This window comes from Symsagittifera roscoffensis, chromosome 2 (genome assembly GCF_963678635.1).
Source record: "Symsagittifera roscoffensis chromosome 2, txSymRosc1.1, whole genome shotgun sequence".
In the NCBI taxonomy this organism is placed as follows: Eukaryota; Metazoa; Xenacoelomorpha; order Acoela; family Convolutidae; genus Symsagittifera; species Symsagittifera roscoffensis.
Window position 1 is genome coordinate 14,105,007 of NC_087063.1, and position 26,056 is coordinate 14,131,062.

Here is a 26,056-nt window from a genome sequence, read left to right on the forward strand (position 1 = left end):
AAAATAAAGGTGTGGTCACAAAGCGTGGATGTAGCGCGGTGGGTTAGGCCGGCTATAGAGCATGCTCAGGACGTCCTTCCTGGTGGGTTAGGCCAGGTGTGGGAGTATGGTTTCATGCGGTTTTTGTGAGGGGTCCTGTTATGTGACAACGTTTTATGTTGGGTTTGTTGTGGTTTTTCTTATGTTTCGTTGGTTGTGTCCTTTTTTCAAAAATCAAATTGTTTGTGGTATGGGTTTGTCTTTCGACTTTTTTGTGTTTTATTATTTCTTTCTAAGACTTTGTAATAGTCTTCAAAAGAATAATTTATCCAGTTTTAAACTGGGTTAATCCGGTTTGGGTACCGTTGGTTTCCTTTTCTTAGTCATGCTGTTATTCTATGATTTGTGGTATTTAGTAAGCTGCGTTGGTTAGTTTTGTTTAGTATATGATTCCTTTCCAACCGGGTTAAAGGAAAGTTTGAAACATGTTATTGTATGTTAGAGTTGTTGAGTGTGAAAACTTGAAACTGAAATTCATTATTTTAAACAATTCTTCGTGGGCGAGCTGTGCGAGTGTGGATAGAATTTCTGTGCGAATGAATGAAAATATCAAAAGGTTAGTACTGCAATTGCATTTTATTAATTTACTGCATAGAATTTGGAAATTTACTGCTAGTTATGGGGGAATTTTAAGATACAAATTTTCATCATAATTAGATTTACTGCTTTGGGGAAAAATATTATAGATGAATTTATTGCATTGATATTAAATTTAGAAATTTATAAGTGTAGGAGATTAATAGAATTTTAAAATTGTTTGATGAAGATTGTGATTTTTATTGTTTCTTTTGTGGTTTTTGTAGGTGATTGTCGGATGAAAGCTAAAAGTCTAATGAAAACATGAATAAAGAATGGTGAGTTTTTTAATATTTCAATTAGTTAGTTATATTCATTTAATTCATACTTACCTGTTAGTCGTCGGGGAAAAAACCGTGGGGGAAGATGTCGTGAATTAGTTCTGAAGTTGTTAGTAGTTTAGCTAGAATGCGGATGATATTTTTAGTTTGAAGCAGTGGCCAAAGCAATTGAAGTGCCTTAATAGTGGTTAGTTCTTCAGTGCCTACTGCAAACTCATAAGGTGTGTTTTGGATTAAGTTATATAATTTGTGGTTAAATTTAGTGTTGTGGATGAATTCTAAAATTGGGATTTCTATGGGTTGTACAAACTCGTGCGGGATAAGGAAGGGTCGGGATTCTTCGGCGTTGAAGGTCTTGGTGATGGGGCAGAAAATGTACATTTGGGTTATGGGATCATAATTACGAAGAATACCATGGAGGTTAGTGTCTTTAATACAATATGTGAAATTTAAGAAATACGGTGAAGTGTATTTTGAATTGATGAATTGGAAACGGTGGTGTGGTTGTCGAGAGGGTGTGTGGAGGTCAAAGTGATTTTGGATGAAACGATAATAACTGTATGTATGTGTTTGTTTAGTGCGCAACATAATATCGTGTGAGCAGTGTAAATCTCTTTCGTGTGGTGCAAGGAAATGAAAGGTTAGTGAAAAGATTTGGAAGCGTTCTTTAAAACTTTCGTATGCTTGTGTGTTTGTTAGTGCTTCTGAAATAATGTGATCAAACTTTCGGTCGAAGATGTTTAGTGTAAATACATATGGTGTCTTGATGAAAAATTTCTCGGTGATTTGTGGATTAGCGAAGCGATCGTCGTCTAAGAATTGATCTTGGTTAGCTCTAATGATGTTGTGATCGTAGTATTCTAGTGTATATTCATTAGCTCTAGGTGCAGTGTGTATTTTTAGTGATTTTTTATATCCAACGTAAGTAAACTATCTAGCGGTTAGTGGTGTAGTTAGTCGATATAGCATGTCTTTGTTTCGGTCTATATCGATGGAAGTGTTGGATAAAGGTAAGCAAAGAGGGTTAGTGAAATGATAGTATGAGGTCCAAGAGAGAGTGGGCATTAAAACGTATTCATCTACAAAGTTGCGTGTTTCGTTAGCGTCGTGAGGGGTGTTTAAGGTGTATTGTGGAAATGAGGGTAAAGTGATAGCTAAAAATTCTTTAGTGTTAGTATGGTGGGGGTGGTTGATGTATTCACGGGCTGTTCCTGGTTTTGCTGGGAAAGGATGGTTGGGGAATTTTCTTTTAAAAGTGCGGTAAGCTCTATTAGTGTTTAGTGAAGATATAGTGGATGTGGATGATGGTGTTAATGATTCAGTATAATTTGAAGAGGGTGTAGGGGGATTGGATGAATTTGTAGTGGAGGAGATTTGGTTTATGGTCGGGGTGTTAAGGTGGTAGGGTTGTTGTTGGAGGGTAATAAAATTATCTAGTTCTGGGGAGATTCGGGGGGTGTCTGGAGAATGAGATGATTGGTCAGAATGGTATGAGGAGTAGGTTGGGGTAACTTGGGAAGCATAAGAGGGTGTAGGAGTGATTGCGTCAGTGTTATTTGATAATATGGGTTGAAAAGGGGGTTGAGAAAAATTAGAAGGGTTATGAAAATTATTGGATGGGGATGGTTCTGAGTCGGCAAATTCATCGGGGGTGTCAATATTCGGGTTATTTAGCTGTGAGATGGAATATAAAACTGAAATATGTGAGTTAGTGTCGGAATTCATTCCTGATGTTACATTGCTAGATGGAAAATCGGGTGGCGGAAAAGCAAAAAGTGGTATGATTGGGATTGAAGAGGTAAGGTTGGTTGGATGGGAATTTGATCGGTGTAGTGATCCAAGTTGGCGGCTCATCGTGGGCTAAAAAAATTATTATTTTGAGATTGAAAAGCGGTGGTATGGGGCTGTTCAATAATTTGTTCATAAGTATTATCATCTTGTGATTGATGTGTCATTATATGTTGGACGGGACTTTGCGATGTATTGAGTCGAAAATTTGGATTATGTGTGATTGCTAAATTTCGAAAATTTCGTGGGACTAGGGATAGTGGATGGTTATTTGGTAGGGGTGGTAATTGTGGTGCCGTTGGCTGTGTGTCGACATTGTTATGTTCTTCGTCGTATGTATTCTGTCGTGTTGTTATTTTTGTGTTGTATTCTTTTATTTGTGCGTCTAAAAGAATTTTGTTTATAGATGTGGAAAAAATTCCAAAAAATCCTGCAAAGAGTATGCGTGCTACGCTTGCTTGTCTGTTTACTTGTGTGTGTATAGCACATGTGTTGTAGATTCCTTTTAAAAGTGAGAAAAGAAATCCAATAAAGTTAAACATTGCGTATAAAATAGTCAATTTTTCTAAGATGTAGTAGGGCCATCCTAGAAAATCGAGGATCTCATTTTTGAGTGTAACAAAGCTAAAAATGTTGATTGGTGATATATCTTGGGGACGGTATTTTTCACCGTTTAGATATATATAATCTTTAATGTCTTTAAAATATCCGCTATAGTCTTGTGTGTAGATATCGGCAAAACCTGCGGTTTCTGCAAGTTTGCGTAAGTTTTGGTCTATTGATTGTCTTTGTATAGTGTCCATTTGTGTTAATAATTCTTGGAATTGTTGTGTTCTAATGTGATGTTGAATATCTGATTTTGAGTATATTCCTATTGATTGTAAGTCTATATTTGGGTTTCGAGCAATAGCGCGAATGCTTTCTGGTGAAAATTTTTTGAGTGATTGCATTAATGTGGGATATGGAGTGAGAAGGTAATATTTATTTTCATCAGGGTTTAGTTGTACTACATTGTGGCTATTTTCTGATCCACATGGAACTGCGGTATCCCAGAAATAGGTTCTTCGTGAAAGTGTATCCACGAAATGTACTTTATTTTTATAAAAGATAGGGATTCTTTTATAACATCGTTTATCTTCAAAAACGTATAGTGGTGATACTTTTTTAAAACATTGAACATTTCGTCTTTTGTTTGTGATTGCATAAAAACATCGTCTAGATAGGTGATTGCGTTTTTCTTGAGTATTAGTGGTCTAAAAATTTTGCTCATAAAAGCTGAAAATGCTGCTGGTCCTATGGATATTCCATAGAATAAGCGGTTGAATTCATATTGTTGGTTTCCGATAACAAATTGTGTTAAACGTCGTGATTGTTCATCTAGTGGCATTTGATTGTATGCACTATTCATATCGGCGGTTGTAAAGTATTTGCCGTTTATTTTTGTTAAAATAACTTGTATTGGTTCAATGGGCCAATTACATTTTGATTCATCTATGAGTGAATTGAGGTATCTAGCGTCGAGAACGATTTTTAATGATTCTCCTTTAGCTAGAATGATAACGGGGTTGATGAATGTGTTGCCTTTTGGTTGTTCTTCTTTATTAACTGGTGATATAATATTGTACTGTTCTAAAATATCGAGTAATCTGTTTACTTTATCATGTAAGTGAATTGGTACTTTACTTGCTCTCTGTTTTTTGAAAACTGCGTCTGGTTTTAATGGGAGATGTAGTGATGAACTGATTTTGCCAACATCGAATTTTGATGTTGCATAGACTGATGAATATTTAATTAGCTGTTTGGCTAACTTTTCGAATTCGTCTTGTGTTATTTGTGAATGTTGGAAATTAAACATTGTTAAAAATTTTTGTTGGTCCTCTGTGTAGTTGCTTATGTTGAATGTAGGTTTGAAATATGGAGTTTTTGTGAAATAATCCGTATTTCTGTTTTCGTTACTTATTATATTATTTATAGATAATTCTTCATTAAGAATTGTAGATTGGCAAATATCTAGTAATTGGAGTATATTATTTACGCGATAGGCTTTTTCGTGTATTGGTGATATTGTAGCGTTAGTTTCACAATATCCTAAAAGTCCTAAAGGTAATGTTACTTGGTAAGGTGTGTTGTTATAAACATGTAAAGAAATAATATCTGAATTCGAATTTTTCAAATATTTTATTGAAGAGATTGTGATTTTGAAGAATTTATGAATAGGTTTGAATTCAAAATTTGACTTATAAAATTTTTGTTTGTTTTGCTCTTTATCATATTGGTGAACTTGTTTGATTGAAAAATTATATATGTTTCCTGATAGTGGTTTCAGGTGTTTTCTTTGTTGGTTATATATTGGATAAAATTTTGAAAAGAATGGTGGTTGTTTGTTTAATCTTTGAAAAAATGTTAAGGATGTATCTTTTGTTTTTGTATATTTATCTTTGATTAATATTTTACTATTTAGTATGTTAATTGTTGGTATATACTTCGAAATAAATGGTATTCCAATGATATTATATTTAATATCAGTGATATGGAATATTTGTTTAAATGGTTTATTTAGAATTTTACTTTGCTCCATTGTTCTGGTAGGGAGGAGAAATAATTGGATTTTTCCGTAGTTTATCAATGTTGATCCTTGTGCTGTTGCTAACTTACTGGAGGTTTCAAGAGGTGTTAGCTTTGGATGTAAAGTTTTTATTTCATTCCATGTGGGAATGTTTATTATGTTTGATTCTGCTCCTGAATCAATTAAAAAATCTATTTCAAGGTCTGGTGGTTGAAATTCTTTATTTCTTGGGCTTTCTAAGAGAAATGGTATTGTCCAAATTTTTTCTTTGGGTTGTTCTTTTTGTATATTTTGATAAATATGGTTTGTATTCAAGCATTTTGTTTTGGTATTTTTATTGGTTTGATCTGTAGTGTTAATTTCGTTTGTTTCTTGCGTCGTTGATGTGGAATTTATGGGTGTAGTGTAATAATTTTGAAGAATTTCTGATTGATTTTCATATATGTGTGATGGAAAGGGTTGTTCATATATGACAGATTCATAGTCATTTTCGACTTTTATCATATTGATAGAAAGAGTGTTTTCAGTATCACTTTCTGAATCTGATGATGTACAGTTTATTTGATTGAGTTGTAATGTATCAGTTACTGTGTCATCAATACCTGGGGGGTCTGATGTTGTTTCTGGGTTAGATTGTACTTGATTGATTTGTCTTTGATGTTTAGGTGTACTACTTCTGTGGCGATTATTAGCATTATTATAGTTATTATTATTTCGGTGTGGTGATTGGGAATAATTTCTATAACGATTATTATAACTTGGGTGTCGATTTTGTGAATTATTTCGCGATCTGTTTTGGTAATTATTGTTTGGTCTGTTATAGTTCGATCTATTATATGAGTTATTCCTTGATCGATTGTTCGGGTAATTCTGGTTTCGGTTGTTTGAATAACTTCTATTTCGATTATAGGAGTAGTTTCTATTCCTATTGTATGATGAATTTCGTGATTGGTTGTTTGGATAGTAGTTATTTCTTGATTGGGAATTAGATCTAGAAACAAATCGTTGTGTGTTTGAATTTGATCTGGAGTAGTTATTTCGACTATTTGGTCTATTGTAGTGATTTTGTGATGAATTATACGTGTTTCTTCGTTCTGGTGATCTTCCTCTATAACTTGAGTTATATGGGGATTGATTTCTTGTATAATTTGTATTGTTCGGGAGTGGTTTTCCTGAACTGTTGTTGCTGTGAACTGTTTTGTTCGGTAAATTTTGATCTTTTTTCATGTATTGATAGAATGATTTATTTGGTTCTTTGTATTTTTGAGGTTTATTTTGACTATCTTGCTGTTTTTGTCTACATTCGGAAATACTATGTCCGTATCGTCGGCAATAATTACACCATTTTTTGAAAGATGGTTTGCCTTTAAAGTTCGGGTTCTTTTCGTAAATATTGAGTATTTCAGTGATTTTTTCAACGAGGTCTGTTTCTGATTCCTGTATATTATTAATATTAGTGGGAGTCGTTTCAATTCTGTTAACGTATTGTAATTTCAGATTTTCCGTTTCTTCTAGTTTCATCGTGATTTCTGCTTGTTCTAATTTGTCTACTAGTTTTCGAAAATCTAAATCGGGTTCTCGAATTGAAGAAGGATGGGATGCTCTCTTTTTTATTGCTATTTTCCTTAATTGTGGTGTTAAGGTCATCATTAAGATTTCTGTCATCTTTGTGTTTTTATAGTCATGTGTATTTAGTGAATATGCTTTTCGAACTAGTGTTTCGATTCGTACTGCTATTTGCTTGATGGTTTCGTTTGGTAATCTGCGAATTTCATTACATAAAACTCTTTGTTGTTGTTTGTTTCTTTCGGAGTCAAACATTTTTGAAAATTCTTGTGTAAATCTTTTCCAGTTTGATTTTATTTCTAGAGGTAGTACTGAAAACCATTTTTGGGCTGCGCCATCTAAGGTTGTTTGTATTAACGCTGTGCGTCGATGTATCCAGTTTTGATGTAGTGGCGTGTTAATTGGTTCAGGTCCTATATTTAAAATCAGGTTTGCTGTTACTGCATTTAAATAATCTTCTACAGAGTATTCAGGGTCTGTTCCTGTGAAAACCATTAAAGGTTTGTTTGATGTTATTGATGATCCACCCATTAGGTATGGATTCATTGTCATTTGTAATGATTCTGCTGCATTTGGCATTTGAGAAAAATTTGAAAGTTGGTTTCTTGTTATTTCATGTTGTTGAAGATAATATGGGAGTGGTATTTCATTTTGCATTTGTGATGGTTGGTACGAGTGTGCAGTCATTGGATTTTGTTGTTGAATTGGTTGAAAAGATTGTGTATTAATTGGATTTTGTTGTTGAATTGGTTGTTGATGTTGTGCATCTATCGGTTGTGGAGAAAAATTCCTATGATTTGTACGTGTTTTCTGTATTCCTTGTCTACGATATTCTTGAGTATTTTGTGCAAATATATCTGGTTGTAAGAAATCGTCATCTGAGGATAAATAATCCATTTGATAAGGTGTTTGTTTTTTATTTTTATTTTGTTGAAAAAATGGGTAATTTTCACTGCGATCCTGTGGAGGATTTGATTGAAAATTTTTGGAATTATATTGGGCCGTTGGGTTATCCCAGTTTCGAGGTTTTGTATATTGATTAAAATTCCTTTGTGGTTGATAATTTGTTTTTGATGGATGTGTATAATTATAATTATGGTCTGCAAAGTTGTTTCTAGTGAATGTTTTGCGTGTTTTTGATGGTATTGTCATGGGTCTGTATGTTTGGTAATCCATATGTGAATATTTAGGGGCAACCGAAGGTTTAACGGTTGATTGTAAGGTTACCTGTGTTTGTGAAGGATTTGTATTTCTTGGTGTTGTTAAATTTGGGCGTATTGGTGAAATACTTTGTTGTGTAGTTGTTGTGTGTACAATTTCTTCATTTATGAAGTGTGATGGTGTCTGGATATCTTGTTGAGTAAGATTCCTGGTTCCATTGAGGTTTTCGTTGTGTATGACTGTCGAGTTTAAACTATTATTTTGTGTATCGGGTAAAAATGTATTATAGTTTAATGGTGTTGCATCAATTGTTAATGGTATTACTCTTACATAATCTCTTATGTAAGATATTGTACCTATTGCTTGACTTGAGATTGATTGTGGAAAGCTTATAAATGCGGGATGAGACCATTCGGGGTCCCAAACATAATCTGATTGTTCTGTGATAGCGGTATCATCGTTCGAATTTTGAGGTCTAAAATTTTTTCTTGCTTGTGCAATTAAATCAATATTGTGTGTGAAATAATCTATTATGAACCATTCCAAAATTTTTTGTAAATCGTGTTTGGTATGTTGTGAAACGTCGTCTTTCGTGAAATTTTCTTTAATGATGTTTAAATAGCTAGAGAGTAGTGTGATTTCATGTCGTACTCTTAAATGTTTAGATGTTTCTGTCGGTGAGACATTTGTTAATGGGATTTCGTTTTCTAATATCGAAATATAACTATATATTATTGCGAAAACTTCATTAGTGAAAATGGAGTTTGCTCTTTGTGAGTTATGGTATTGGATGCTTTTTATATATTCTGAAAAAACTTTTGAAAATTCTAAATCAAAATCGTCTGTTTGAATTGTATATTTTCTATTATTATGGTTTGGTGAGGTGAATTCTATGGAGTAGATTCCATACTGTTGTGTTATGTTGCATATATCTTTTAAGTAGTGATCTATGATTTGTCTTTTGATTTTTACATCGGGGAACTCTGTTTTACATGGACTGATTCCGGGTTCAAATAAGTTTACGAGTAAATTTTGACAAAATATGTGTTGTCCTCTATCAGTATCTGCATCTACTATAAAAGGAAAGATTTCATCGTCATCTGGAGTTTCGTCACCTGGGGTGTGTGTTGAACTCATTTTTCCGTTCGATGACTGTTAATATGTAATTATTGATGTGTCGAATTGGTTGATTCCAATTGTATAAATGTACTGGTTTGTGTTTATACTGCTTTTTTATTCTTCTTTTTCCTCTTTGTGATGAATTTGAAGTTGTTTCTGAGTCAGAAAAATATAATTGATCGTGTTGTGGGTAATTTTTATCTATTGATTCTTTTAATTTGTAAAGTTCGTCTAAACTGTTGGTTTCTGATTCTGAAAATGCGTTTCGATTTTTTGAAAATCTTTTTCGTGTTATTTGTCTTTGTTTAGTTATTATTTTCCTCTTTAGTGTTTGTCGTTTTGTGCGAATGTATCCAACTGTTTGTGTATGAGGTGTGATTACAAGGTCGTATTTTTTGTTATCTATTTCACAATTGTGTAAAATGATTGTTTGTTTATTTCCTAGGTTTTTAAATGACATAAGGTTTAGAATGACGGATGCAAAGGTTGTTAAATGATTTCTATTTTCTTAAACTGTTAGTTCTTATGATTTTTTGGTTAGCTTAACCTGGGTCTATTTGTTCAGGGTTGGAGAGAAAAGTATATCGATTCCGAAGAATGATTTTTACTTTCTCGTGACTAGTATAAGCTAAGGTGTTAACTTACTTAATCTTACTTAGGGGTAGTGATTGTGTTCAAGGGTTGGAGAATAGTAAATCGATCCACAAGGTTCAGGTATAATTAGAACGCGAGTAGTTCGTTAGATACTATTTTAAACTTACTAAGTCTAAGATTTATCCTGGGTCTGGTAAAAGGGGGGATCAAGTGAAGGATGAATAACCGAAGTTCTTCACTGTTTATCCTAATTTGAATGATTAGTTTTGTTTAAAAATTTCTATTAGTCTTGGGTTTTTAGAAAGGGTTGGGTAGTGAATCGACGTTTGAGGTCGTTAGACACTAATTAAGTGGGTGGGGGAGAACAAAATTGTTCTGTTTGATCCAAGGATAAGCCTTGATGATCAAATTTGAGATTTTAATTAAGTAGAAAATGATTTAAGATCCAAGGATAAGCCTTGATGATCTGATTTTAAATTAAGTGATTTTAAGTTTTAATAAAGTTTTAAATTTGTGTAAAGGAAAGATTTAGTGTTTTATGATATTAGTGAGTTGATGATTGCTGTTATGTTTTAGGTGATGAAGCTGGAACAACAAGATGATTTATGATTACTAACCATTTATTGTCATGCTACTAATTTTTATTTTTATTTTCCAATAAATATTTTTCAAACATGTTTTGTATAATACTGCAGAGTTTTAGGAAAACGATCTTAGATCTTTTTATCAATCGTTATTGTATAATATTAATTTTGTTTAGCGCCTGAAATGATTTTGAAGATTAACTTCAAGGTTTTACGTTTGCAAATGGAAATCTAAATTCATTGCAAGTAGTATTCGAAATATAAAAGTTTGTTCTGGCTTTTGCCGAACTATCATATAACTATACGGCAAGTTTCTACTTTGTCGTATGTCGTCTTTGGTTCGAGGTCTTCTTCCAATTCCGGGTAGTTCTGTTATGGTTCGGAATATTGGCTCTGATCTATTGAGTCGGAGAGACATTTCAATTAAATTATTGTCGTATAACATTTTGTAAATGTTTTTGTCTAATTTCTAATCTAATTTTGGTTAATTCTAATCTAGTAAGGTCTTGTTCGAGACTTATGGTCGCACCAGATGAGTTATGACTGGAGTGTATAACTCATAGAGTAATTTCGGATAGGGTACACCGTCTGCTCGTCACGCTATCTTATTTTCGGCCGGATAGATTCGTGCAACTTCTTAGTCTAATACCGATCCTAATCTTACTCTTATACTATCTAGTCTCAGGTTGTTTAACTAGTCTCTGCTAGGCTCAATAGATCTAGGGTATACTGGTTTATTGCGGCTGCTGAAGTGCTCGGGAGAGTCCAACTAATTTCTAAGTTAAATTCAAATCTCTCTGGTGCTGAAATTACAAGTAACTTCAGCACTTACAAATAAGTGGGTTGTTAGTTAGATGGATCATGATTGGTTAATATTAAATACTTTACATTGGTAAAACATTTAATTTATCCAATCATAAAATATAGTTTAGATCAGGTTCCACTTATTTGGACTGTTTTTTTTTCAAAACTTTGCCTGCGGCGCAGAAAATTTGGCCGAAACAGGGACTAAAACGTGCTTAGGGAGAGCTCAATAAATCAGTTCGGTCGATCTAAAAAAAAACTCAGACAAAATTTTCAGCCCCTGGTCGACCAACTTGATTTTCAGAGCTCTCTCCCAAAATACTATACAGACACTATTTTCTTCAAAAAGTTCTGCGCCACAGGCAAAATTTTTAAACAATAAACAGGCTAAAATGACGTTTTGAGCACTTAAAAAATGCGTTTTTCGGCGCGCGCTCTCTCCTCCAATTTAGTTATATTGGCGCTAACGGCGCCTTTCAAAAAATTTTGAGTTTGGTCAGCCAAACATGGATGTCGTAGAACTTAGAACTATACCACAGGGGGACCCTTTGTAAAACTTTGGCTACCAGAATTGAGGAAGGGTAGCGGTCAAGCAGAGTAAACCTTTTCAGCAAAAAAGTTCCTAAAAACCGAAATTCTACTAAATCGGGTTTGTCAAACTTTTAAAAGGCAACCATGACAAGAATATGTATGTGAACTCGTCAACTGTAGAAACACAGAAACCTTTATAATCCATTGAGTCATTATAATTCTTACACATTTGTAAGAAAAGTTGTTTGCTGCAAAAATGTCTAAATAAAAAACCCACAAATAAGATGCGGTCGACAAATTTAAAAAAAAAAACTAGCTATCATAAATTTGGAAACATTTCAGCACCGAGGTGAACAAGCAATTTGCAAACAAAAGCAAAAAAGCGCAAAATAAACTACCAATGAGATAAGAGAAAAGGAATAAAGCAGGAGCATATTTGTCTCAAATAAGATGGACTTCGAAATACAAAACATTAGACAATAATGGATTCGAACCCAGACCTCAAGACCAAGAGTCGCTTTCTTTAATCACTAGTTCATGGCCTCTTGTACGTTTCTCGAATTTTCGAGTTTCATGGTTGACATAATTTGAGAAAACTGGATCAATAGATAACTCAAGTGTGGCACTCTAAATAATAAAAAAATAACAATTGGGTATGAAACTGATAACGATCCATGTTTTTGAGCCATTATTTAACTGCTAAAAGCCATTATTTTACTACAAAAATCAAGCGCAATAATCAATCAAAAGATGATTTATTCTTCTGCTGAATTTTGCACTACTTTTGAAACTAGATGGAAGCGCGAGTTATCGCAAATTTCCCTAAGCTTTCTATTAGAGGGCGCAAAATGAGAAATCTCGAAGGCTGAAAAAATAAAATTTGCTCAATTTTTTTGAAAACTTACCAAAAACAAAGCGGGAAAATCGTTTTGACGTTCATTAATCACATCAACATATGGCATCAACGAAGCTCTTCAATGGTTTCATCAAAAAGCTAGTTTTCAGCTGATTCAGCAAATTCAGTGCTAACAATTTACAACGTAGCTTGAACTACTTTATAAGTGGATGGGAGAATTAGAAAGTAATGCAAAAAACACTAACAGATTATAAATTGACTTTTCTTTTTTTTACATATGTATCACAAAACTATGGTGTTCATATTTATGACTAGCGTTGAAAAACAATTACGGCGATTTAAGATATTCTTGAACGAGGTGTATGCCCAATAATGATAACATACTCGAACTCATCAGTCGTTTGTAGTGGCATCTGATTTTTAGCCAACAGAAGCGCCCAAAATTCGAGTCATTCACGCCACAATAAGCCCCAAATAATAATGCTATCGATTCATTAGAAGTTCTTTTTCAGCCCAATAATTAACTCTGCTTATAACTTACAAGCCACTTTAGGGCGGACCATTTTCAGAGCGGACGCATTTTAACTAGTATACGAAAAAGTTCATTGAAAACATCCGACGCTGTCCAGGTTCAAACCCTCTCATTTTGTTGCGGGTCTCCTTCCCTACCTCTACGCTTAAGATCCATGATAACTTGAAGCTAAAGTGATATTTGTAATATCATAGTATGTGTTAATATCCTTAGCATTGACTGTACTTAATAGCTGGTTATTGACTCAGCCACGGACGCTTAACTGCTCACTTACAGTACCCGCAAATAAAGCAGAGAATAGATGCTATGGAATTTCCAATGCTATAGATCGTGATTATAGCAGCAGTGCCAAATAAATGAAAATTGTAATGAACAATTTTTTTTGCGAGTTACGTTAGAAAAAAAGAAGGTTCGCACTAAGACACAACACTCGAAGCTCCCTAGTGTAAAAAAATCACCAAGACTTAAGAGTCTTCACTTCGTTCATTGACTGAATAAAGTAACATGATACACTGCTTGAATAAAGTTGTTAATTGAAACATAGCTAAAAGAGAGTTGTAAAAGAGCAAACGAACTCAAGATTACAAAAACAAACTCTGCCTCGTTTTTTTTTGAAAAATTTCAATTTCCTAATTTCATAAAAAATATATATGCCCTTAATGCTCTCTGATTTTTGAGAATAATTTATGATTGGCGCTTTTTGGATAAAATAACCCAGTTTGAGAAAACTGGATTAATAGGTTAAGTTTTTCATTCCGCCGGGAAATCTTAAAAATAAAGTCTATTTTTAAACTAGCAGCCGAACAAGTTTTTTATTTACTCTTTCTGTTCTTTGGTTCAGTTTGCCATACTTTTAACAAAGTAAATGAACTGAACTGAAAAATAAATCAAAGCTCGAACCGCAAAAAAATTAAACTGAAGTGTGAACAAGTTTTAAGACTTCTCTAAAAACATCACATTATGGAACAGTCTTCAGTAAGTTCGTTGACTCGTAAAAACTGAGTTAAAAAAACAAGTACGCGTTTCTAACACCTTTGCTAATCGCAAGTGTAAAAAAAATATTTGTAGTTTTTTTTATTTTCTTTCGCTTTTTATTAGAGGCATTTAAGACTGGAAGCAAAATTATTGTCAAACTTTTCTTGGTTTTTTTTTCACAGATCCGGATATTATTGTTTTACTTTTTTATGTCTTCATGATGGGTTTCATAAATTTGTCGAAATTTTTTTCTTGCTTAGTTTAGTGTTGTTTCGAGATCGGAATATTATGAAGACTAATCAAGTTAACAATTAAACACCTCATTCGTACCTTGATTTTATTGCTTTAGATTTCCAAATAATTCATTTGAGCAATCAAATCATAATTATAAGTCTTGAGAGCTTATTTCATGAGAAACTTTTTTTAATCAAAACAATAAATTATTGTTCTTCGCTATTATAAAATTGCACAATATTTGAGCATAAATTATACAAAACAGATACAATAAAAGATATTTAAGAATTCACAAATAAATAATTTAAGTGGACTTGAAAGGAAAAAGGCAAAATAGAAATAAAAAATTTCCGATTTTGTCTTTAATGGTCTTAAAGCCAGTATAAAACAATTGTCCAAATCTAAAACATTTGATGCGCTAGATATATAATCAATTTTTAACCATTCTATTCGACTAATTTACAAATAATACCATCAGTCATAGATGCACGCAATATAAAATTTAAAAAATTTAAACAAAGACACAAGTTTATAAAATTTTGCAATTTATGCCAGCACTTGTGGAGCAAAAAACTCAACGAAATACGAATATCGCAGTCTTAAAACTATTTGAATTTTGAAAGTTAATACTTCCTTCTTGGCATGTGTTATGAATAATTTAGCACCTATCTTGTGGAAACCCCTATTTACAGTGGCATAAAAAAGTTATCTCCAGATTACATTAAATAATGCTCGAAAAAGAGTTTTTTCAGGTGATCACAAGACCTTCTTCGAAAACCCGCTTGACCATCGGGTAGTTCTTAATAACATAACTAGAGGATGTGTTATAGTTACAAATTTCATTATACTTTAGATAAAATCTGTATAGTTTTGAGTAGTTGTTTCTTTGAGTACTTTCTAATTGAATATCTCTACTTTTCAGAATGTTGTCCAAATGTTTATCATTTTCTGTGAACTTTTTCAAATTGGTTAAGACTTTACCCTGAGCTATGCTGTGATACAGTTTAGCTTGTCTCAGAGCGGCAACTTTTCTCAGTTTTACCAATTCCTGACAACAACTCTCAATGCTTCCCAGATCAAAGTCAGACACCAAAACCACAAAATCGCTCGTGAGACTCTGGTCGTAAGACTTATTCAAGAAATTCGCACACTTACTAGGATCCTGCACTTTCTTCCGTATTCGAGGTTTCGATTTCGACGTGACGTCATTAATTTCAATCTGACTATCAATTTCATCGTCTTTTTTCAAAGTTTCAGTTTCTGAAAGTTCAGTTTCGAATTCCATATGCACAGGAGAATAGCTCGTATGTTGTTCAGGACTATGGAGGCGTTGCTCTAGATTTTTAAAGGGACCATTTTCACCGAAAATTGGACCAGGTGTAGAATTGTCATGATCAATGATAACAGAGCCACATGATCGGTAATCATCATCCATGTCAACAACTAATCGACCAGGTTGACAAATTGTAGGCCTTATTGTCGGGTAATCGTTCGAATCTTCAGATTTTTCAGCCAGAGCAGTTAGCGGAATTATTTCAGCTTCATCGCTCAATCCATTAGTTGAGCATATATCGGATTCTTTTGAACTATTCTCTAGGCTATTAAGCCGACCTTCGGAGTTCGAAATAGATTCACTGCTTGTTATTTGCGTTGTAATATCACTCGGAGAAGTCGGTACTGTTTCATTCGATTTCGGGACTTTTTTCTTCCGGGATTTCGGTTTCGGCGAAATGATCTTCTCTGCTTTCTCATTTGGTTCACTGATCCCGAGACGCCTTACATCTTGCATCACTAAGTTCAGAGCTCCCGTCAAGTCACTGTTGTTGCTTTTTAAATTTTCCAGCTCCTCAAAAGACATTCGATCGCTCATCTGGTCAACCAAAGTTAAGTCTAGACTGTCACTGAAACCTTCAATTCTATCAATCGGGTCTCCGAGTAACCCGTAAACTGCTGAATGACTTGATTTCAGTTGCTGCCATTCTATGTAGTCGTCTTCTTCGAACTCAAAAATACTCTTCTGATTATCATTTTGCTCTTTTCCGCCCAACAGTGAGTGGTCACTTTCCATTTCATTGTTACCAGAGCTCGAAGATGAGCAAGGCACACTATCCAGGTAGTTTTTGAGAGGCTTCGACTCATTGTCAGAATCCGAATCTTCCATCTTAACTGGCAATGAAAGTGATATTTCGTCTCCATTTGTGTTTCCAGAGTCAGTGAGTTTCGAGTTTGACCTATCAATGCTTGGTGGGAGCAAAAGAGAGTCGTGAGTATCATACGGTTTCTTTGGAACCCTTTCTTCAGTAAAAACTTCAATGGATCCTTTAAGGGCATCTTCGTTTCCGCCGTCAGAATTGAACTGCTCTTCGTTATGTGAAACAGTGAGCAGCGAAAGTGTTAAATTAGAGGATTTGTTTGCTGAGTTTTCCTCAGAAGAAGTGCTGCCTATCTCTCGTGCGTTGTCACCGTTGCTACCCGAGGCGCCGATCTGAAATATCGATCCAATATTTATCATAAAAATCAGTAAAATGGAGTCACGATACAAATACCGTAAAAAATTTTCTGCTCTTTCATGCAATAACCAAAATGAAGTATCGTGCAAATAAGTTCGAAAATAATGGATCAATATTTCAGATCAGCAGCTCCCGTACTGCACCGACATTTATTAACAAAATAGCTATTTTCTTATTCAAGTATAGATTAATGCTTTCCAAGATCCTCTACCAGAGTATCCCCGACTTTCTTTAACCCGTCAACAAAAATTGGACCGAAAAAAAAACATTTAAAGAATTAACTCTTTCTATATCTCCCGAGTGCATGAAAACCATAATAAAGGGAGAAGAGGAGCTATTCAAAAAAATCTTAAATTACTTGAATTGAAAAAAAACATAATACAGAGCGAGAGGAAATCATTATGTGTGATAGAAACAAATCATAGCGAAACTCAACTAAATTTGTTACTATGAAATCAAAAATTTCTGAATATTACGAGCAAAAAACAATACAAAAATTTAAATGGTAACTTCTGATCTGATAAAACTTAAAGCCTCCTAAAAATGAAAAACTGAACCTTTAGCTAAAAAAAGTTATCGTTCAACAAAAAATAGGCTTAAAATTACTTACAAACAATTTTTCCCGTTTAAAAAAGATTCGAGCCTAGGTCTTTTGCCGTCACAGGCTTAAGACCAAGTTGACTGGAGAAGTTAAGAAACTTATTTGGTTTTATATACCAAGTCATCAAACGAATTGTTGAACCGAAAAAAAGTCTGTATTCCGATTTCATAACGCTTGCTAATTGCAAGCGTCAAGAATATTTTATGATTAACATTTTTTCACACGGAGTTGTACTTCGCATACACAAGCAAAAACATAACCGATAACACTACTGGGAAAAACTGACTGAGTAAAACTTTGAGTCTACAAAATTTCTTAAGTGACGCACGCCAATTATGAGTCTGCATAATTGCTAAGTGACGCAAGCCAATTATGATGGATTAGCAGTACCAGACAGTTTGAAAAAAAACTTACCAACTAACATGCCTCAATTTATATAGCGGGCGCATTTTAACTAGCATACGAAAAAGTTCATTAAAAACAACTGACCCTTCCTAGTTTCAAGCCCTCTTATTTTGTTGTGGGTCTCCTTCCCTACTACCTCTACGCTACAGATCCATGATAAATTGAAGCTGAAGTGATATTTGTAATATAATAGCTGGTCATTGATCAAAATTTTGTCGCAACAATATTTGCGACTTAGGTTGGAAAAAAAGAGTTCATACTATCACACAACAATCTTTGCTGGTGTAATAAAACTAGCCCAATTAAAGAAAGCTGGATCGATAGATAACTTTTACACCGAAACTGGAACAAACCGTTATTTTTGACACTCTAAAATGCTTGACGGTACATTGCCACACTTCCTTCCACCCAAAGTGCGTAGTCGGGAACAATTACTATTACAACACTTTAAGGTAAAAAAAAATAGTAAACGATATAATAAAAAAAAATTAAAGCTAAAATGTGAAAAATCAAAAAGTAAACAGCTGGAAACTGCATGAAAAAAAACTTGACTCACATTATCATTTTCGCACTTCTCCAGTGCTATCTGAGCACTCTGCTGTTGTTTCTGCAGATGAGTCATATGAAGTCTCTTAATGAGTGGCACTCCATTCAACGCCTGTCTCCGCAACAGCCAATAGCTGGTCAGTCTCGTGAGAAATTGCACTTTGTGAGGAAAGTTGACCCGCTGCACTATCTGCTCGTACTTCTCGGGAGTGATTTCCGGAAGAGCCACTACAAAACAGACAAACACCCATCATTTCAGTTCGCCATAAATGCGAAAGAATAATAAGGACTTCGCTTAATTTTTTGTCTACCTCTCAACTCAATGAATACACATGTTGGAGATGGAACAAGTGTTACACAGTATGGACTCAACATACCTTGCACTTGCGACGCTGACTGGGATTTATTCTGGGCAAAAATTTGTTTTAATTTCTTCGCATCTTCAGGCGCCGACGAATTGATCAATGGTTTCCTATCACTGTCTTCAGGAGTATGTTGGTCGCAATATGCCACCTTCTTCACGTTAAACAGCGTCGGACTATGCTCCGAACTGTTGATTGGTTCTAATTTAATATGCAGACCCGCCGATTGTCCGCATGCTATGTGGAACGCTGTGAAACAATTTGTTTTACTACATTGCACGCACGCTCCGGCGTTTCTTTTCTTGCATATATAGCAGCATAGTTTAAATCTAGCAGCTGGAATGTTTTCTAAATTTTCAATTGGTTCCAGAAAAACAGCATTTGCGAACTGGACTTCCGGGATCCATATTGCACATGAGACGTGACACCATTTGTTTTTTGAGGCCTGTTTGAAGGCGCCCGTTTTAATAGGACAGAGTTGACACGATACTGGCTGGGCGGGTGAGAGGAGACATTTCCGACAAACCCATTGGCCTTCGGGAATATACGGCACACCATAGCACTCCTAAATAAAAACATCGTTTTGGCATGCTCTACCGCTTTTTTTTTAAATAGCTTCTTGTAAGAATTCACTCATTTAATTTAGTTAAAAATCTGCTAAATACTAACTTCTGACGTGAAGAAACCTTTTAACAAAGATTTCACGACATTTTTTAAAAGATTTTTTGAAAATTTCATTTTGAGGATGACCAAAATTAGTCAAGCTGATTAAGATATGTTTTGTTTCTTACCTGGTGAACTGGTAGATTGCACATATCGCAGAATAGAATTACATTCGTGTTATTCGCCTCCCCGTCCTGGCAGATAGAACAGACAGCATCGTCTTCCTGGTCATCCACTCCTGACACTTTGGACCCGGCACTCGGACCCAGAACACTCGGGTCATAGGTCGAATCCTTCTCCAGTCGGTCCATGAGGAGCTCGAAGTCTTTTTGGGATACTTCAGGAAGCCACTTGGGGACCCTGTACTCTCTGTTGTATATTTTGAGCCATGCGTAATCTAAGTCATCCATGACATATTCGACTTCCTTGTCCAGCTCCTCAGCCGTCTTCTCCTCAAACCTGACGATTTAAAAAAAAAACGTTTAAATTCAGTTAAAACTATTGGATTTTTATTATACAGAGGCGCCGCGGAGCTTCGCAGTACTTGCGATACAACAAAAAAGGGCACAACAGCTCGCCCAAAAAAGGTCGCAAGCTGAGTAAAAAAAAATGTTTAAGAAAAATGGAAAAATTGATTTTTTAAACGTTTGTCTGGAATGCGGGTAAATTTAAGAAAAATACAAAGAAACACAACTGCTAGAGTTAAACAGGCATTACCAAATTAATTTCATTAAGCGGATACTGAGCAGACAAAACTTGGGTAGACGAATGTTGAGCCGAAAAAAAATCCAAAATGGAGCTATAAAATATTTTGAGCAAAAAAATCGTAAGTTTCAGGCCCACACCTACACTTCAGGAAGCGAAAAAATCAATTTAAAAAGTTTGGCGCTTCAAACGACAAATTATCAGGCAACTAAACAGATATGCATCAACCAAAACCATTTAGGCCGAAAAAACATTACGCAAAAAAATTCAGGTGATTTAAATTCAACGATAAAATTCGAATGGAACGGCCATTTAAAACGCAGATATGCTCAACAACTCTTTTGACAGCCATTCTGTTCTATTACTGTTCTGAGCTTACAGACTGAACAGATTTTGTTCAACTAGTTTTTGACCCGAAAAAAATTCTATATTCCAATTTGATAACGCTTGCTTATCGCAAGCGTAATGATTAAAAACATAGCCAGCTGCAGTTAAAAAAGAGTAATGAACTCAAGAAAACAGAGAAAAGTTGACATGAAAAACTGACTGAACAATTTATTATTGGCGTTTGTTTGATAAAATTAACCCAATTTGAGAAAACAAATTATGATTGGTGTTTGTTTGACAAAATTAACAAAACTTGAGAAAACAGGATCAATAGGCAATTTTTAAGTCCGCTAATAAATCTGATAAAAAATTTCCACTTTCGAAACTAGAAGTCGATCACGTTTTTCGTGACCTTTACACTTTTCACATGTTCGATAGCGCAGACTCCCTTCCTTTTACTAAAGAAATTGAACTGAACTCAAATTACAAGTCAAACCGCGAAAAATCAAAACTGAGCGTGACAAAAAATCACCAAGACCTATATAAGAGTACTCACTACGTTCATTACTCTTAATAATACAGTAGTTTTTTTACTGAATAAATAATAATCCAGTAATTTCATCAAAAAAGTATTCATCGGAAGGGCAGCTAACGAGACCATGGAAGTCTACTAATAGCTGCCCTTGAATAGCACATCAATGGCAGACAGCATCAGGAACACAGAGGCGAAGCTTCGCTTCGTAAACACTTGTGAGAACACGACTAAAGCCGCTCTATAAAGTGCAATAACAAAAATTAGAAATTATTCTTGAATTAGCAAAAATTCGTCTACCTCTAAGATTCAAACGTGCGACCTAGAGATTAAGAGCCTCACACACTAACAACTAAGCCAGGGAAGCTGAATAGGTACCATTAACTACTCTGTCGCAAATAATGTAGAGAACAGATGCTATGGAAGTTCCGATGCTACAGTGAAACTTCAACATGAGTTAACACTTTTAATGATCGCTTTTATTTGCGAGTTAGGTTAGAAAAAAGAAGGTTCGTATTAACAAACTAAGCTGATCGCAACTGTAAACAAAGGAAACAAGAAAAATAATCAGAAAAACAAATCCTAGTTTCACAAGTACATTGAAATTTTTCTAATAAAAACATATATTGCGTTTAAACAGCGCTAAACACAGCGCTAACAGCAATGTTTTAACTCTAGATCCCGCTGGTTGTAAACAGTTTTCTTTTGTATCTGAAAAATCACCAAAATCGTCATATCTCTATAAATAGAAGGCTCTGAACCGTCAAATTTTTCCACCAAAGTCGCCACCCACAGAAAGTAACCGGCTATTTTTCCAACTAGTTGCAACTTAAGTTATCCATTTTTGAACTTATGATAAAAAATTTAATTTTTCTGATGTTTGCAAACTTTTAATTTTCTCATCCTTCTTCGAGTAATCGAGTAAGCCCCTTTAACATAGATAAAAGATATCAAAAATCCGCTTTTAAATCTTTGAAACACAGACGCATAGGTCGATTCGTTCACCAATTGATAAGGCTGTATAATAGATCCAGAAACACAAGATTATTACCAGATTCCTGTTCTTTAATGTCCAGCAAACTATCCGATTTTGTACAAAATCAAAAACTCATATTAGCGAATAACAATTTTTTACACAGACGCGAAGCGGAGCTTAACAGGACTTCGATAACCTTGTAAATAAGCAGACTTAAATCGGTCGAAGCATCTAATTCGAAGAACTGTTTTTGAAATTTGGAAAAAAACTTTAAAAAATCTTCATAAATTTGTCTCAGATGATTTTCATATTGAAAAGAATAGGTCAAGGAATACACAGCCACCGTTAGACAAGCATTCAAAATCATTTACCGAGTGGCAACTACGCCGAAAGTACTTGGGCAAACGTCAGTTGAGCCCAAAGCAAAGTGATATCATAAAAAATGAAGCTGTAAATTTCGAAATTCTAAGTTTAACTATCCATTCATTGAAACACACTAAATTATACATTTTATTGCATTTTTAAAGGTTTAAATGCTGGAACAAAACCAATATAGCATATACCAAAACATTTAAGCAACAAGTTCTACAAATCAGCCCAGTGAGTAGTCGGACTATTGTTTGGATCTCTAGGGTTCATCGGCTAACTGTCAAAAGCTGAGAATTTTTAAAGCAGCAAAAGTTTTCTTAAGCAATTTCACATATCATTGAAATTCGGCTGCTTTTTGCTGCTTTAAAATTTTTTGTTTTTAAATTCACTTCCTCTCGCAACTGAAAACAGGACCCAAGGTTTAAATTTCCAAGCAGGCCAGGGATCTTTCCAAGAGCGAGCTAGCTACTTAGTTAATTGAAAATAAATATTTAGACTTTAGCGCATAATGGGTAAATTTGTATTTTCGATCATTCCTAACTAGCCTTCCTTGTAGCATGATCACTTCCTGGATGATTAACGACAATCTAACTAAAAAACGAAACCCCAATCCATATGTTAAGTATACTGCATATCCGTTGGTCTAGTTGCTCATCCTTGCTCTTTTCGATAAACTAAAAATACATTTTCACTAACAAAAATAGGCTACAATTTAGTATGAACTTGGATAAATAATCTTTTTCTTCCAAATAAACAAGACCAATGTCTTTCCCTCTTAAGTTTTGGCAAAAACCTTACTCAGTTACCTTTATCACACATTGTGTTTAGGACTTTTTAAATATCCAAATAAATGACGCTGAAAACTTTTCAGACAAAATCAGGCGAGCAGGAGCAACCACGCCATCACAAACTTCCGAAATAAAATTTCAGGCAAACAAAAAAAAACTTATTGAATAATTTGTTTTGATGATCTTCTTTATGATTTTCAGATTTTTATTTCGCAGATTTTTCTTCTGCATCAGGCGACGAAATAAATCAATATTGCATTTCGCAAGTTTTTTTAAAAACAAAAAGCAATGGACTATTGAGCTGGAACCTTTCTGCTCTGGAAAATACCTAGTAAATCTCAAGCAAAAACATCAGCACTAACTAAACAAATAGATATATCTCAAAAATGTCTCTCAAAAATATTGTAAGCTAGCAGATAGAAACTGAGACGGAATCAGTAAACTATTCAAACAATTGGCAAAAAAACAACATATACAAACGCATGTCTCCAATGAAGCATAATTCAGGGACAAAAACCTAGAAACAGATGCACAGCGTTGAAAAAGCATGAGCGCATAACTAGGCAGATATTAGCACGTGAGAAGCCGAAACCATTGTAGCCAAGAAATTTTCAAAGCAAAAATAATACGTCCCCAAAAAAATAATCATACAAACGATAGTCCGACAACAAACGATAGTCCGATATTAAACAGGGATAGCCGGTTACTTTGCAAGTAGCTCAGAATTTTCCGACCATGGTCTTAGAAAAACACAAAAAAACTCATCGTTTTTTTTGCATGGTGTGATGAAAATATCAAGAAAAACTAGAAGTTAAGCATATTGAATAGTCATAGTAAAAGAGAACAATTGGACAACAACTTTGCGGAAAAATTTCTGGAAAACTAAAAAATTATATAGTATTTTCGAAATTTTTTTTAAAAAAATTAAGTTTTCAAGGCTCAAATTAAGCCTAAATAAGCAAATTTAACCCAGTCTGATGATTATTTCTGAGACCAGCAATTGCGTGTAAAACGGAAAAAAATAAAGCACTCTAACACAAAGTTCCTTCCCATTTTCAATGGTCGGATCAGAAACCAGGTCCAGCCGAGACTCGAACCCCAGACCTTCGGCTCTTATAGCACACACTTTACCACTTGACCAAATAGGAAGATATTAAAAACTATATAATATAGCCAGGTCAATTTCTTACGGATTTGTAAGAAAAATTGTTTGCGGTATAAAAGTTACCAACTACCAGTCTCTTGCTTTGCGAGAAGAAAAAAAAGGAGAAAACACTTAGCTTTGAAAAAACTTCTATAGTTCCTTGATTTCACTTAACGATGCGGTCACCACATCAGAAATTTTTCAGTCCAATAACTGGAGTGGCATTGGAAGGCAAAACACATAAAACTTAGCAAGCAGACATTTGGTAAAGTGTAAAAAAAAACAAGAAAACCAAAACAATTTTGAATTGCGAAGACAAAAATATATCAAGTTTCAGCGCTTTGAATTTCAAATACTGTTTATGAAAGCACTTTTTTCTCAAGTTCATCCCATCTAGAGAAAACTAGAACAAAATGTAAACTTTATTCCGCTGGAAATTCAGAAAATTAAAGTTCGTTTTTGAAACTAGCAATCATTCACGGTTTTCGTTGCATTTTCACTTTCGCTGTTCGATAGTGGTGGAGTTTGCCTTCATTTAACAGAGGAACAAATTTCATTTAGCCTGAACAAACGTTCCTGAGATTTTCCAAACAAAAAATCGCCACGAACTACTGAAGTGAAAATCATTTCGCTCTTTTATAATTTAAGAAAAAATCGACAACTGTCATATCTGTTTTACACTGAAAATAAGGTCATAAGCTCTTGCAGAAATGAAAAACTAAGTCAGAAAATTTCGCCACTTTTTTGAATTGAACTGTTGCCATATTTAACCCCGTACTCATGCTGTGCAAAAACTAACGCCAATTAAAAGCATAAATTGAGGACAAAAAGTCGAAAACATTTAGGCTGAAAACCAAATTAACCGCAGAAAAAAATTTAACATTCAGCGTTCTCAAAAAACCTAAACAATTCATATCCTTGTACATCTAAAATTGAACAATCTTTTTTGATAAATTTTCGACATCTTTTGTGATAAAGAAAACCCAACTTGGAAAAGCTGATCAAACTTAAAGTGATTTAAACGTTTTTTCATTCCCCCTCTATGTAACCCTCCCTCCATTTAGCAGATGAACTTGATTTTAACAACTTTCAAGACTACCTGAAAATACAAACTACCTCATTAATTGCCTTCAATACGCTCGTTGATATTTCAAAAAATGTGATCAAATTTTTTCATGTGGTACGATCCCTTTAAAAGGATAACTAAAAGGACAAAAATTGGGTCGACCCTTGTTGAGCCTATAACAAAATTGTTGTAAGAAATTAATTTCAAAATACTAAGTCGACACTGAGCCGATATAAATCAAGCCGGAAGCATTCATCGAAAAAATATATTCAACGTCAGAGTTAGTCAACTTACAAGTTACAGAACAGCTTTCATTTACATCAAAAGCAGTTTAAATCAAATCGAATATGTTTTGGTAAGTAACCTACTTATAAAAAACAATTAGATGAAAAGAATTGCATTTAAAAATAAACGAATTGGCCGACGGAAACAAGGATGAAAACCAGAAAACCGAAAAAAAAATATCTGAAAAATTTATAAATAGCCACCTTAAATTAACTTAAAATAACTTTCATTTACATTTCAAGAAATTGAGCAAGTCAACCTGCACGAGAAAATAATTGTGCGTATTTCTGTTAGATTTGAAGAAAAGCTGTTTACCAAATAAAGTTGCCGATAACAAGGAAACTTCTCCTCGCAAGTGAAAATAACATTTGCAAACTCTTTGAAAACTGCTATTTGAAACAAAACAAACACAGAAGTGGTGGAGCTGCACTTCGCAAACACAAGCTAGAAAACAAAAGCAGCTATAAAAAAAATAAGAAAAAGTAGAAAAAAACCTATAATAAAGAAAACTTCTGCTAAGTGACGTATTCGAACCAGCGACCTACAGACTTGAAATCTCACGTTCTCCAAT

General features: G+C 34.2%; 2 protein-coding genes across 2 annotated transcripts in view; both read right to left on the minus strand.

Annotated features, from left to right (window-relative positions):
- The window catches only part of LOC134839041 (CTD nuclear envelope phosphatase 1-like), a 346,443-nt gene that overhangs the window by 135,119 nt on the left and 185,268 nt on the right, over positions 1–26,056 (minus strand). The gene's annotated exons all lie outside the window — the stretch shown is intronic.
- The window catches only part of LOC134839039 (bromodomain-containing protein 1-like), a 390,829-nt gene that overhangs the window by 40,517 nt on the left and 324,256 nt on the right, over positions 1–26,056 (minus strand). Inside the window, exons 5-7 of the mRNA XM_063854439.1 lie at positions 19,422–19,752; positions 18,646–19,195; positions 18,279–18,496 (exon numbers count right to left, since the gene is read on the minus strand). Coding sequence (XP_063710509.1) covers positions 18,279–18,496; positions 18,646–19,195; positions 19,422–19,752 — 1,099 coding nt within the window. The remainder of the gene's footprint in view (positions 1–18,278; positions 18,497–18,645; positions 19,196–19,421; positions 19,753–26,056) is intronic.